This window comes from Symphodus melops (genome assembly GCF_947650265.1).
Source record: "Symphodus melops genome assembly, chromosome: 13".
NCBI lineage: Eukaryota > Metazoa > Chordata > Actinopteri > Labriformes > Labridae > Symphodus > Symphodus melops.
The window spans coordinates 2691313-2705986 of NC_136703.1; the positions used below are offsets into that span (position 1 = coordinate 2691313).

The 14674-nt window shown below is 43.3% G+C and overlaps 1 protein-coding gene across 2 annotated transcripts in view; it reads right to left on the reverse strand.

Moving 5' to 3' along the window:
- LOC306833576 (MICOS complex subunit mic25a-like) overlaps positions 1–14674 on the reverse strand; it is a 55700-nt gene that overhangs the window by 22548 nt on the left and 18478 nt on the right. For both annotated transcript variants that reach the window (XM_079358916.1, XM_079358917.1), the window contains one exon: positions 6576–6646. In XM_079358916.1, the coding sequence (XP_079215042.1) occupies positions 6576–6646 (71 nt within the window). The remainder of the gene's footprint in view (positions 1–6575; positions 6647–14674) is intronic.

Sequence of the window (14674 nt, forward strand, 5' to 3'; positions counted from 1 at the left end):
CATAAACAGTTAGATTAGTTGCTTAATTAATGGTGCTGCCCATTATTTTTAATCTCCGTCAGCGAAAGCGGAGGCGGACTGAACACAGAAGCCTCAGACTCGTGGAGCACGCAGACCCGGCTTACCGAGACAAAGAGAGGGAGAGAAATGAAAGGAAGAGGAATTGGAAAATGGAGAAGACACAAAACACAGCAGCGACTAAAAAAGCCTCTGGCGAAGCTACGAGACTGATAAGGAAGATGCTTTTATCGCCTCTAAACCACGCTTCTCTCTGAGTTAGACCGATGGGTTTTTTCTCCCTTCTTAATAGCCTTGGCTGCACATGTGAAGCATTGTTTGTCCTGCATACCATTTTATTTCCATCCTGTCAACTACAAAGTGTCGGTATCTGTTCTGTGTTTCAAGAAACTAATTAGAAAATCTTGTTAACATCTCACAGGAAGAAGCGCCGAAGGGGGGAGAACGAAGAGAATCCATGAATGTGCCGGACTTCAGGGCAGCAAGACAGTTTCAGTAAAATGTTCCAACACACATGTACTGTCTTACATGTTCAATAGAGTGTCCTCAGAGATCTTTAAGGCCGGACCGATATGTACTTTAAGAGGCCGAGAAAAAAATCAGATATCGATGAATACGCGGATGATACCGTTCTTTGATCTGTAGTGACAGATCAAATTTGAAAACTACATTTGAGGGACAACGATGGTCTCTCAACTTCAACTGGACAGTAAATGTGCATGTACGAGCATCACCGCCTGACAATCTGTAGAGTGATAATGCTATTTTATTACAATGAAACTGGAATGAAATGATATCTGACATCAATCATATCAGTGCATATCTGGGATAAAATTACTGATAATCACTTGATACTCTCATGTCGGCTGTGCGGTAAATCGGTCGGAGATTACTTCATTAACTGAAAGAAATATTCATAATGAAACTAAATTACATTTCTGACAATTCTTCTTCAGTCTGAACTTTAAACGTTTAAACGGCTTCATCTCCTGGGTGGAGTTCATTCACTGACAAGCGAGACGGTTTAATGAATCTTCTCATCTAACTTCTTTAAATTAACTGAGCACGTGTTTTTAACAAGTGTCACACTATCACTTTAGAGCTTTCACGTTACCTCGTTTCCGACTAATAGAAATGCACATATTAAACAGTGTCTTTCAACATTGAAATAATTAGCTTAAAACGACTAGGCGCTAAAATTAGAAATGTTTAATCCGAGGTGCTGAGAGAAAGAAGTAAAGGAAGGATTCTCATTCAACCAAAATAACCTTAAAAGCTCTGCAGGGAGAGCGAGAGAGAGAGAGAGAGAGAGAGAGAGAGAGACAGCGAGCGAGCGAGCGAGCGAGCGTGAGGTAAACAGGTCCGTGCTTATCTGCGGAGGTTGGAAATGGCATTTGACATGTCGGAGAGTCAGAATTACCGAACACGCTTCCTCAACATCACCAAGATTGATTAATGCTGGAGTGCTGGAGAGGTAAAGAGAAGCAGAGAGAGGATAACAGGAGAGGAAGAAGGGCAGGAGAGGTGAAGAGGAAAACAGGCAGAGAGACAGAGTTGCCTCTTATCTCGAGCTTGTAGCTTGTATGCACCTGTACCCTGACAGCTTTTCAATTGACTGAGGGCACACGTCCTCTCCTCTCCTATCTTGTATCTCCTTCACTCATCCTCTCCCATCTCTCCATCCCTCTCACGACTGCAACCAGCGAGAGAGAGGCTCCTCTATGAACGAGTAAATTCCCTTCACTTTGTCTCTCATGGACGTTGAATTGGCGGCGTCGTACTTTCACTCAGCGCTGTAAAGGTGGACATATTTTCCTTTAGGCTTCCTCAGTGACTCCAATCAATAAATATGGTTTAAGCCCGGCACAGACTGAAAGCTTTTAAAGTCTTCAGATGTGAAAAATGTGAGAGACCCCAACATCACATCAAACAATCTTAGATTGTGCAATTTTGTTCCTCCAGTGCGTGAGAGAGTACCGACGCACTTTGACCATAAAACACGTTCCTGGTGACAGTCAGGAACTATTCACCAAAAACTGAGCGTACGGTTCGATCAGGAAGACCACAGAGTCACGCTACACTAACGCGCCATGAGTTTCAGTAACAGCTGATCTCACACAAGCCTCATCAGCTGATGGCCAGCTGATTTGCTTCAAAGCATCCCATTGGCCAAAAGGCACCGACTGCATGCCGCCTTATTTAAATTGCTCTCGCCGTCCTTCTCTTTGCTGCTCCGTCTGCGTGTTGCATTCACGTCCCTCCTGCAGCCCAGCTCCTCCTTTAACGCTGTTCTGACTGAATCAACGTCATGCTGATGCTTGCTCTGTTTCCCAGAAGAGAGCCATACGGCCGAATATTAATAACTGCAGTACAGCACCTTTCTGAACAAAGTGGTCCTGACTGAAATACTGTTTTTACTCATCATGTGTAACCCTGCGTAAGATGGCTGAGAACAGTTCTTAAAGTCATGTGGAATACACCAGAAGTCGTCTCTGTAATGTCGGCATCCTATTTGCTCCAATTTAAAGCAATGCATGTTTATACTGTAGGTGTGAAACTAAATGTAACACTTTAGTCCACCTTAAACCCTCCTCACTGACATCGTCTTTCCCCTTTATATCTAAATCAGGGTGCTTTAAAGCTCCTCTCCTCAACAGCTGACTGAATGTTTAGGAGTGTGAAATGTATAAAATTCACTGGGCTCTAAAGTCAGTGAACCACACACACACCAAGTCTTTCTCTAACGGCAGAAAAACAACCACCTTGTACAACAGTCTGCTTTTGAAACTATGACTCTGAGCTTGTCGAGGTTTCCAACCTTCCCACTGTGATATCCGTAGGCTGCTACACAGACTGGGAGGATCTGACAAAGGCCGACTATTAAGGCTAGTTGTAGCACTTGTGTAACAGACAGCCGGCCTTGTTAAAAAGTCTCCACTATTAAACTGATGTGGGTATCTCTCGTCTGTCTTGTTTTGCTATCGTTGCTTTCAACTCTCTCACACAAAATCCTCTTCTCTGGCGTCTCTTTCACTTCATCTGTTATTCCGTGGCCTCATGAATGCTACTGAGAATGCTAATGCATTACACCGTTGCTTTATTGATATCATGTATGCATATTTACATGGGCTCAGGTGGCAATGTCAAAAACTAAAGCCAATGTAGACATACAAAAACTTACAAATCCTCGTTAAAATGTCCATGTTGTCAGCAGAAACAAACAAAAAACACTTATTCTAATCTTACATGTTTGTGTCTTTATTTGGACACACTGACCACAAACGCATTCAAAATCCCCAGGGTGCTAAAATGCTAACTTAGTTCCAGGTTTCATGTAAGATAAGAATGATGCTTCATTAGGGGTGTCGATGATCTGGCTGCACGTCAGAGAGACGGCATCGTTTGGCCTCATATTTTCATTTCTCCTCCAGTAACCAATGGGTGACATCACTGCTACAACGTCCATGTTTTATACGATGTCTAGGTCCATGTCTGGGCTTTGTTGGCCCACAGCTGAAGACCACTTTCAGGAGGCACCCTCTTTACGAGGCAGTTGACCACTCATGACGCCCAAACGCTCAAAAAGATGTGCTGCAGTGACGGCCTTTAAGAGGAAATCCTCTCTATTTTATTTACCATGTTTTTCTTTTCTCTCTTTAATTGTATGTGTACTTACATTTTTAAACATGCTGCTGTTTATTCTAGGCCTTGTAGAACAATCACGTAGTGCCCTGTCATAGAACTGAGTTGGAAGATTTTTGCCACTACCCTGCACCTTAGATGTTTTCTTGTTTACGTTTGTTGTTGTTATTATGAAAAAAAAAAAATGAAAAAACTCAATAAAGACATTTAATTAAAAATGTAAAAAAAAAAAAAAAAAAAAAGGAAATCCTCTTTAAGTTTGTTTCAGAGAAAGAGAGGATATTCAAGTAGGAGTTTAGAAAAGGGGGAATCAGAACTTACAACAAAGAGGGGTCTCTAGTCTCAGGTACAAACTTTGTATTCAAACCACGTGGACTTAGATAATCGCTACCTGCTGTGAATATAAAAGCTTTTTTAATTTTTAACAAAAATAACAATTGTTTCCTTCTGTTTGGTTTAAAGTATTCCTGATATTTAATTTTAATAATTGTAAATCTGCATAACTATTCAGTAATTTTTTTGAGAGCGATTCACTTGTATGGGTATTCAAGGTATTGTTAACAGTCACCTGAAATAAAAAATAAAGTTCAGAGACAGGACGTTCAGTGAACTGCTTTGATTTTGATAAAAATAAAAATGTGAAAGTTTACACAAATTAAGTGATGCAAAAAGAGCGAGAAAAAGAGACGGGGATGCTTTTTGAGGCTGTTTTATAAAACTCCACTGAGTTTGAAAATCCTGAGAACTACAGGTTGTAGTCTTTAAGACACACAGCTGTGTTCAAGCACACACACAGACACACACACAGACACACACACAGACACACACACAGACACACACACAGACACACACACACACACACACACACACACACACACACACACACACACACACACACACACACTCTGGTTCTGAAACCTCGGAGTGCTGGCAGCCCTGTTTTGCTCGAAGGATTAAACTGTGGATTAACGCAAATCACACACAAATATATAAAGTCCCACACCCACACATACTCATACAGCAGAGCGGGGGTCTAGGGGGGCATGCGGGGGGTCTTGAGTCACACACATCATATTTTACAGTGGCTTTGTTCTACAGCTCTGCACAAAGAGCAGCTTCACTCCAACAGTTCAGAACACAAAACCAAAGTCTGTCTGAAGTTTCTCTCCGATTACTCAACTGTTCTGGAAACTGAAAATGTTCGAAGACGATTTCCTTCTTTAAAGCAGGAATTAAAACAGGCTCTCTGCTTTCAGTATTTTATCAGTTCAAACAGTTGACACATATTTCAAAACTAACATGTAACACTTTCAAATCACCCAATTTGAATTACATTTCACATTTTTCCATTCATACACGTTATCCAAGGCGTTATCCATACTGAGACGTGTAGCTGACAGGTGGGCGCCGTGTAACGGTTTAAAACCCACCTCAGCTCCAGCTCTCAGCCCGTCTTAAGGTTTGACTAAAAGTTAGGCTGAGACATTAATTCCAACATGGCGGCGGTGGCGGCTGAGCCTCCGGAGCGCCCTGCAGGAACAGAGTCGGCTTCGTCCGTTCATGTTTACGTCTGTGGACTGTGCGTCCAGAAGCAGAAGAAGACAGAAGATACGATGCAGCTAAAGCTCGTTCCACACGAGGTTCACCTTGTGTTGGCGTTCACACGCAGACCAATCACAGCTGTTAGCTTGTGCTAGCTAGCAGCCAAACATCCCGCGGTGATGTGTGCGCTTCTGTTTACAAACCGACTCCGCCTTTCAATACATCCCACCTTTAATGTACATTTTAAAGCAGACACTCCTTATCTTCACACCTTAATCCACTCATTCAAGTGATACTGTGTAATTCCTCAGAGGTCAGAGTCGGACCGGATTACAGAATAAATGAGTCTAATCTAGCCCATAAAACCTGTGAAAACAGGATATAATTGATTATATAGGTAAGAGCATGAAGGAAGCTTAAGTTATTTTACCTTATCTGATAAAACGCTCATGAATTTAGAGCACACACACACACCCACACACACACCCACACACACACACACACACACCCACACCCACACACACATAGAGGATTAGCAGTATCAAAATCCTCTTGTTGTTGCTCTAAGTCTGACTGTAATGAAGGTTTCATAAAAAAAGCTGCTGATGACATCATCCCGCCCGATTACAACGTGCAGGATGTTTATGTGAAGCTCTGTGAGTGTGTGTGTGTGTGTGAATATTTAAATGAGTCTGAATCAGACTTCAAACTGCAGCACAGGGCTCTGTGTAAATTTTTAACATGTTTAAAAATGTGTTGATTTTTTTTTTTTTTTTTTTTTTTTTAAGAAGAATTAACGTGAATGTTTTTATTGGTCCTATTTGCTTCCAGTAAAAATCAGATCATTAACGAGGGAACGACAGAAAAAGTACTTACTCATTGTCTTTCTGTTTACTCATCCGACTGGTGGATCACTCTTCTGATTGGAGAACAGTTTACCTGTGTGACGAGGTTCAACAGCCGGCCGAGGCTTGGGTCTTTAATTTGGATTTCAGTCGGATGTTTTACGCACCACAGTTGCCCTAATTAGCTACCTTTCCCCGGCTGCAGCTCATTACAAGTGTACAGTGAGAAGCAAGGGTGGCGAAACATGCTACTGCTAAATTCAGCTTAATTAAAGCAGCCAATTAAAACAGTTATCACATTAGTCAGGTGTGCTCTAGAGAACATTTGCATTTAAGTGGTTAAAAAATGAGGAAAAGAGCAGATCGCTATCCGTCGCTGCTTATTAGTCTGCCGTGTGTTTGCCCGGGTGAATTGGTGGGTGGGTGTCAGAGGCCCCGGGGAATAATATCTCCTCACTTTTGGAACAGCAAATGAGTTTGTGTGTGTGTTTGTGCATGCAAGCGTGTGTGTGTGTGTGTGTGTCTCACCTCACGCTTGCCTCAGTCTTGTTGGCACCTTGGTGGAATTGCTCCTTGCTCTGTTGGTATCTTTCCAAATTCTAAAACAGGGACAAAAACAGAGAAAGTCCTGTCTTAATTATGAGCATTAGTGTGTATCCTAACAGAGCAGGGCTTGCTTTTTTAGTAAAGACACATATATTCATTCTTAATTTATCGAACATAACGTGCATATTCATCGAAATCCTCTTTAAATCGGTACCTAATAACTGTAACATCTGGAGTACAAGTCAAACCGGTGAGGCACTGTTGGTTTTTTGGAGTTTTCCTAAACAGATAAAAGCTTGAAACAGTCTTCTTTCATGCAGCAGCGGATTTATAATCGGTTGGGGCCCTTGGCAAAAATCCACCCCACCAAGAATGAGTTCAGTCAGAGGAAAGCCTTCAGGGAGGGTTTCTGCAGTCACTGCAACATGTGCACATTATCAGCTGCTGCTTTGGAGCCCCATCATGGTGTGGGCCACCCTAATGGTCTGGGGCCCCCTCATGGTGTGGGCCACCCTAATGGTCTGGGGCCCCCTCATGGTGTGGGCCAACCTAATGGTATGGGGCCCCCTCATGGTGTGGGCCAACCTAATGGTATGGGGCCCCCTCATGGTGTGGGCCACCCTAACGGTCTGGGGCCCCCTCATGGTGTGGGCCACCCTAATGGTCTGGGGCCCCCTCATGGTGTGGGCCACCCTAACGGTCTGGGGCCCCCTCATGGTGTGGGCCACCCTAATGGTCTGGGGCCCCAAGGAATTGCCAGCCTTTACTCAATGATAAGACGTGCCTCTGCCTTCATGAACATTTCTATTCGACGTCTCCAACGTGCAGGTGAGAATAAAAATAATGATTTATTCATTCGCTTCATTGTGTGCATATAGGAATCATTCTATTTGACTTTGTCAATCAATGTCCGTGAATCCTGTGAAACTATCTACTTCCTGTCAATGACCTGTTACATTAGCACACAATGTATTCATTCTTGTATTGCAGCATCTCTTGCACCACTCGACAATGCACTCGTTTTATCTGCAGGCTTGCACATAGCTGTGTTGTTAAACATTTAATGTTGAATGTTTGTATTTAGAGAAAAAGAAGAATTCCTTGTGGTGTGTGTGTGTGTGTGTGTGTGTGTGTGTGTGTGTGTGACATAGGCTTATTTCACCCTCTAAACTCTTTTATTTATGCTAAACTTGGTCTGCTTAATGAACAGCTTCATACTCATCAGACAGCTGTAACAGTGAAAACATTCAAACTCTTTCTTTAACTTCCTGATCAAACAGATTTTATTCCCGTCTTGAATGGAGAGCTGATCGTGTACGATGAACAAACAAAAACAGATTAATCACTTAAACTCTCTCCAACAACTTTTGAAGTAATCCCTCCCTTCTGTCCTTCTCGCCCTTCTTTCCAGAACTCATCCTCTAATGGTTTACATTTTAAAGATCCCCCATATGACCAAATAATGTCTTTCCCATAATGCAATTCTGCCATCTCGAGCCGTCTCATTCTCTCTTTCTTCACTAAATAGCGAGACATAATGGACCTGCATTGTTTTTGTGATGTATAATCAGGATACAGCACAAAGAAAACTCCGTTGTCATTCTCTTGAGCTCAAACATACAGTCAAAGTAGGAAGTTCTCCGGCTGGATTTTCAGCCATGGGAATGCTTTGAGATTCCTCCCTCTTCTGGAGCTCAGTTGTAATGAGCCACGTAACTCATGCATTTTTTAGGAAATCGTGATATTGCAGCTTGCCCGGTGAGCACCGAACTCCAAGCGAGCAGGCAGTGGTATTATGATAAAACAAGCAGCTAATCCACAACAACTGCAGCCTTTCCTTTTTGCTGATCCTCCTTAGGCCTTCCAGCACTCGGCATCTCCCCCCAAATATTTAAGCAGCAAACTGTACCAGCTGGGGAAGGGAAGGATGACAGGGGGAGAGGGAGGAAAAAAAAGAGAAAGAAAAGCTAGCAGAGAAGTCGGAGAAAAACTCTGTAAGACGAAGCAGCAGAAGGCACAGCGGTAAGAGTCAAGAGGATCGAGAGAATGAGGAGAGTGTGATAAGTGTGTGTGTAAGAATGTACGTGAGATACAAAAGGAGTTCAGCCTGAGACAGATGTACTCCCAGCTCGTATACAGGGACTCTTAAATCTGTATTTAAAGCAAACATGAACTGCACAACACGCAGAGGAAAATGATTTCTATCACATTTAGGGCACGGCCACGCTGGCAACCTGTACCAACGCACCTATCAACCCAAAAGTCCAGAATCGTACGCGAGTACGGCACGGCCTCTCTGTAGCAGAGTGAGCACATCTGGAAAACATCTGGTTCGTAAAGCAGTCCTCGATAAGCCCGACTTCTACACTGAGGCTCGTTATCTAGCAAAGTGACTGTCAAACATACGAGTGTGTTACATGCCAAAACCCACATTGGACCATAATATTGATTGCAACTGTGCCGTTAATAATAAATACAGTTGGCTACCGATGTGAGCGGATTCTGACAGATGGAACTTGAAGCCTCGACAGTCCGTCCAAATACAGTAAGTGCGTATGAAGAAAAGAGTTGCACTCAATAATGGAAATGTGGGTATTTTTAAACCACGGTCATATTTTCTTTTAACATAATTAAGGAGTAAAAATGAGTCAATGATTAAATGTTTTTGTTTTATTCTTCACCCAGCAACTATGAGACTGTTTTTATAGGCTGTGACGCAGTGTCTCAAGTCAAAGGCCCTGAAAGGTCACATATTCACTTCTCTGATCCTTTAATTGATCATGTCTATAAACCCCTCTATTTCAGCCCTGCTCAGAACAGGCTGTTTCTGTGTCTGTAGCTTTAAATATGTAAATGAGCTGTGTCTGACCACACCCCCTCTCTGGAAGGGCTCGGGTATACTCGGTGCTTTCTGGCTCCATGTCCTATTGTTTACGGTGAGAAGGCAGACTCAGAGGGCAGAACAAACACCTAGCTGTGGGAGTGTCACCCACCTGGGGGAGGGGCTACTGCCCTTTGTGATGTCATGAAGGGAAAGTCTCCAAACAGCTTGTTTGAGCACACATTTTCTGAAAAGTGGAGCAGGCAGAAGACGGAGAGGATGGATTAGGGTTTGTAGACAGACGAGAAAAACTTATTAGAGTTAGAAACACAAGAAGAGGATTTAGCAAAATATGTGACCTTAAATATATATATGTATACTAATCATCATAAAACCAGAGCCTTCAGTTCCAGCAGGATCCCATTTGAAGCAGCTGTAGGAAGAGCCCTCTCTTCAGAGCTACCACACCTCATTAAAAAAACAGAGCCTTCACCTTACTGAAGATGAGAGGAGCTGGTCGACCTCTGCATCTATCAGTATGCATTTCTGTGCAGTAAGTTTTGTAATACGAGGACATAACTTGCATCACTCTTACATATGTCATTCTTCTTTTTTCTCATGCTTATATCATTTTGGCTGCTGAGCCCTGGATTGCTGACGCTCCCCAGGATCAGTTTCAGGATGTACATTTGAAGTCTCATTCATGCAAAGAGAATAAAGAGCAGAAACATGCCGCCAAGTTGGCTTTAGAATGAATTCAGCGTTTATCCAACTCAAAGGAACAAAGGAATAAAGGTTGGCATTGCCGGTTGGAAGAGTGAAACTCTGTTTGTTGTTTCTCATCTTGTTGCTCGTATCTTGCACTGAACTGTCACTGCATCCACCTCCTCCTCCTTCTGCTCTAAATATCCTCCTCTTCCTCCTTCACAAACAGCTAACACAAACACACAAACAGTCTAAGTATGATTATCTGTAGTCATTTTCCGTCATGCATCATCCCTTTACTTTTCTGAGGGTGACCTCGTTTGGTCCAGTGAACTTAATGTCTTGTGTTTTGGTGACAAAGTTCTGCTGTGTCTTTGCTGATCTCGTGCTGTATATGCACGAGTGGCATCCTGAAAACGAGACAAACTGTCCTGTTGTCTTTAAAGTGTCAAACTCACTGTGATTCTTGTTAGTGGACAATGCAAACAAAGACCGTTTGTGCAGCATATCGTTCATAAAGAAATCCAACAAGGACCCAGAGGCAGCAGCAAAAGGAACTAAAATATGCTCTATAGAAATACTCCTGCTGTCTGATCTCCTCCCTAAATGTCTGCTAGTTTCTGCAGGCACATCGAGGCATCAATATTCATTTCAGCCTGTTTCAGCTACAAACTCCTCACAGGGTCATTAGATTAAATGTAGCTGCTTACATTTGTTTACAGCTCTTGAGGAATGTACACAAGCACTTTTCTTGGTCAAGCAAAAATAATGAGGCAACTCTCATGTAAGGCGCGTTTCTGCACTGTTTAGTAATGTTACGAAACTCATATCTTCATCTCCAGATGGGTGCAGCCTCTGTGGAAATACCACTAACAAGCTAAACTAATAAGCAGACTTGAAGCTCTCCCTGCAGCATACTGAGCAGATAGCGTTTTCACAGGATGAAAGTGTTCAACTTTGACTCGGGCTGCACAGGGACCAGCATGGATGCATTTCCATAAAAAAAGTGCAACGCAGCAAAAAAAAAAAAAAAAGAAGAAGAAGAAGACGTGGAAGTTTTTAACCAAGTCTTAAAAAAAAAAAAAAAACTTGAGCTCTGATTAGAAGGAGCCACTAAGTCAGGAACACTCATACAGCATTTTGTTAATCTGTGTTTAAATGTAAATATTTGGTTGAGCTGTGAGAGCGCGGTGTTTCTTTCTTAAATAAAGTCCTCTGTCAGGCTATTTGTGTAAGAAAAAAGGAGCTGCCACTGACAACACTTGGAGGAAAGCACTTTCCGTGTGTGGTGTGTGCAGATACTTTCCCCGGTGCCAATACATGGAGGCTCCTGCTGACAGTGTGTCAAGAAAAGTGTCAGACTTGGATGAGGATTATTATCTCCTCGCGTACGCTCCATTTCCACCACCTTCAAACTATCCTCTTCCTTTGTGAAGAGCGTGTGTGTGTGAGAGAGAGTGAGACAAAGACAGGTGAAGACAAAAAAGACAAGACAGGACTCTGACTGATCCTGGTAGGGGTATGTAAAACAAAAGCTCTATGGTCACATTAAACATACTAGTTAGAGGTTTTCCATTTTTAAGCCTCGAGTTTGGCCTTTTTATCCTGAGGGCATCTTTGTTTGTTTTGTATTCTGACGTGAAGGTTTGATTCAAAGGAGAGCAAAATTAAGCTCTAACACCATCGATAGCTTGATGTAATTAAACTCAAAGGTCCAATAAGCAAGATACGTGCTGACTGATATGACAAAGTTCTTCTCCTCTGTGATCATGAAGGAAACCTGCTGTGTTGAAGCTTCTCTGACAACAATGCAGCAGCCAGTATGTCCTCCTTCTAACTTTAGATTCTGCTCCTGAATGCTCTGGATTTGTTTGGACCAGAGAAGGTAGGCGGGGCTTTGAAGGACGTTTTGGACGCCCCTGGGTTTGCCAGATATGAGAGCAGTTATCAGGTCAACAGGTGTTGCAGCGATGGAAGCGGGCAGTGGAACTGCTTCAGATAGAAGTGATTGTACCCGAGCTAAAAAGCCTCTGCATGTTTCTAATAAGCTCCAGCAGCAGAAAGCTGCTCAAACTAGGATCAATGTTGGAGATGCTTTTGAAACATGGAGAGAGGTTAGAACGCAGAAAGCTTTACAGACCCATGCAGAGCTGGCTAAACACTGAAGCTACAGTGTCCACCACATGCAATGCTGGCTAAACACTGAAGCTACAGTGTCCACCACATGCAGAGCTGGCTAAACACTGAAGCTACAGTGTCCACCACATGCAATGCTGGCTAAACACTGAAGCTACAGTGTCCACCACATGCAATGCTGGCTAAACACTGAAGCTACAGTGTCCACCACATGCAGAGCTGGCTAAACACTGAAGCTACAGAGTCCACCACATGCAATGCTGGCTAAACACTGAAGCTACAGTGTCCACCACATGCAGAGCTGGCTAAACACTGAAGCTACAGAGTCCACCACATGCAATGCTGGCTAAACACTGAAGCTACAGTGTCCACCACATGCAATGCTGGCTAAACACTGAAGCTACAGTGTCCACCACATGCAGAGCTGGCTAAACACTGAAGCTACAGAGTCCACCACATGCAATGCTGGCTAAACACTGAAGCTACAGTGTCCACCACATGCAGAGCTGGCTAAACACTGAAGCTACAGTGTCCACCACATGCAGAGCTGGCTAAACACTGAAGCTACAGTGTCCACCACATGGTGACCTGGTGATTCGGAAATCTAGAATTCTACAATTAATTTATCAGACACTTTTAACCAAACTGAACATAAGAGATGAAGAAAGTAAGGATGGAGAGAGGAGAAAACAACATCAGCTAGTGCCAACAAACACTTTAAAGTCTGATCGGACGCACAGGTGCTGCGAGGACGTGCACAGAGGCAGAGCACAACATCAACAGCTGGTACTGAGAGTTCCAATCAGCAGCAAAATCAGCCTTAATATCTCCATCATCATCATCATCAACCATGTAGGTGTTCATGAAAGAGATGGGTCTTTTTCTTTTATTTTAGAGATTTTAAAAATTTCGCCTGGAAAACAAACGAGCAGCCACCGACTCCACGCTACCATCAGCGACCGACACCCTGCAAACTCACATCTTCGTCCATAAGGGGCCAAAGAGACCAGGAGCAGACCCACTCCTCCTGGAGCAAGGCCAGCTTTGCTTAGCCCATGACTGGAAGATGCTAGCTCCTATTTCTCCCTGGAGATCACCACCACCTCCCTAAGACGCTCTGGTCTCCTTCTCTTCAGTGTTCAACATACAGAACCGTACTCACAGGCTTTTAATATAGAGACAGGAGAGTGGATAGAGTCCCAACACAGGGAGGGAGAGAGTGGGGAAGGAGCCACAGGTTAGATTTGAACCCAGGCCGCCCACATTAAGGACTACAGCTACTGTACATGGGACGCACGCACCGACCACTAAGCCACCTGCACCCATTAGCTTTTTCCTAGAGGTCCAAAGAGACTCTGCAGAATGGACTAAGTTTGAAAGTTGAAGTGTCTGGCTTCAGACTTGGGGTCCTGTTGTGAAGGTTGGATTAGTCCACGTCATCTGAAAATGACCTAGTGGTATCCTGATACTTCACGCACAATATGGAACTGAAAGAGAGCTCCAGGAAGTATTTTAAGTCACAGCTGATGTGTACAGTAACTGAGCAGGACCTACATCAGTCTGTATTCAAACATAAATCTTCATATTACAAAAAAAAGATTCTCTACTGTGATTTCTTCGTCTGGTAAACGAAAAGTCTCATCCAGATTGTTGCGCAGGAGTTCGACTGTCACTTAAATGGAAAACCTCTCTTTTAACTCCTCATATCATATTTTCACTTTTCTTTACATCCCGATCCAGGATGTATGTTAATGCAAAGGGTTACATAACATTAGCATAAGCCTTCCTCAGTTTGACTCGTCTCATCTCGGATCAGCTCAGCTGTGCAGTCTGAAAAGAGTAAACCTCGAGAGCTGAGAGCATTTTGAGCAGTCAAACAGACGAACGCCGAGGCATTAAGGGGCTTCTGGTGCCGTCTGCAAACACACTGATCCTGCAGATAGACACAGAAATTCACACATTTACATATACAGTACACCTGAATATACAGTGTGCACTCAGCTCTCTCTCTCTCTCTCTCTGTCCTTCTGTCTCCGCCACACACACACACCAACACATGGAGGTCTTTCTACAAACATCCTAAGCCCTTCAGCACACACAGCTTGTGGCTCCCGTGCGTCGGCCTGCCAGTCTTCTGCTCCCTCAGCAAACCCAACCACTTATTAATGAAACTAACTCAAACAGCCGGCATCTGACACCTGTGTGTGTCTGTGTGTGTTTCTAATGTGTGACCTCACTATTTATTGAGGTTATATTTGTTTGACTGCTGCATAGTAATTACAATATAGATTTTGTGTGATTTTTTTTAGCTTCCTGGGAGAAAGGAGGAGAGGACAGGCAGAGAGGGAGCAGGGGAGAGGAGTAGGAAGGAAGAGCCCCTTTCTTGTCTCTTCTTTAGCAGAACAGGATTGGACATGCT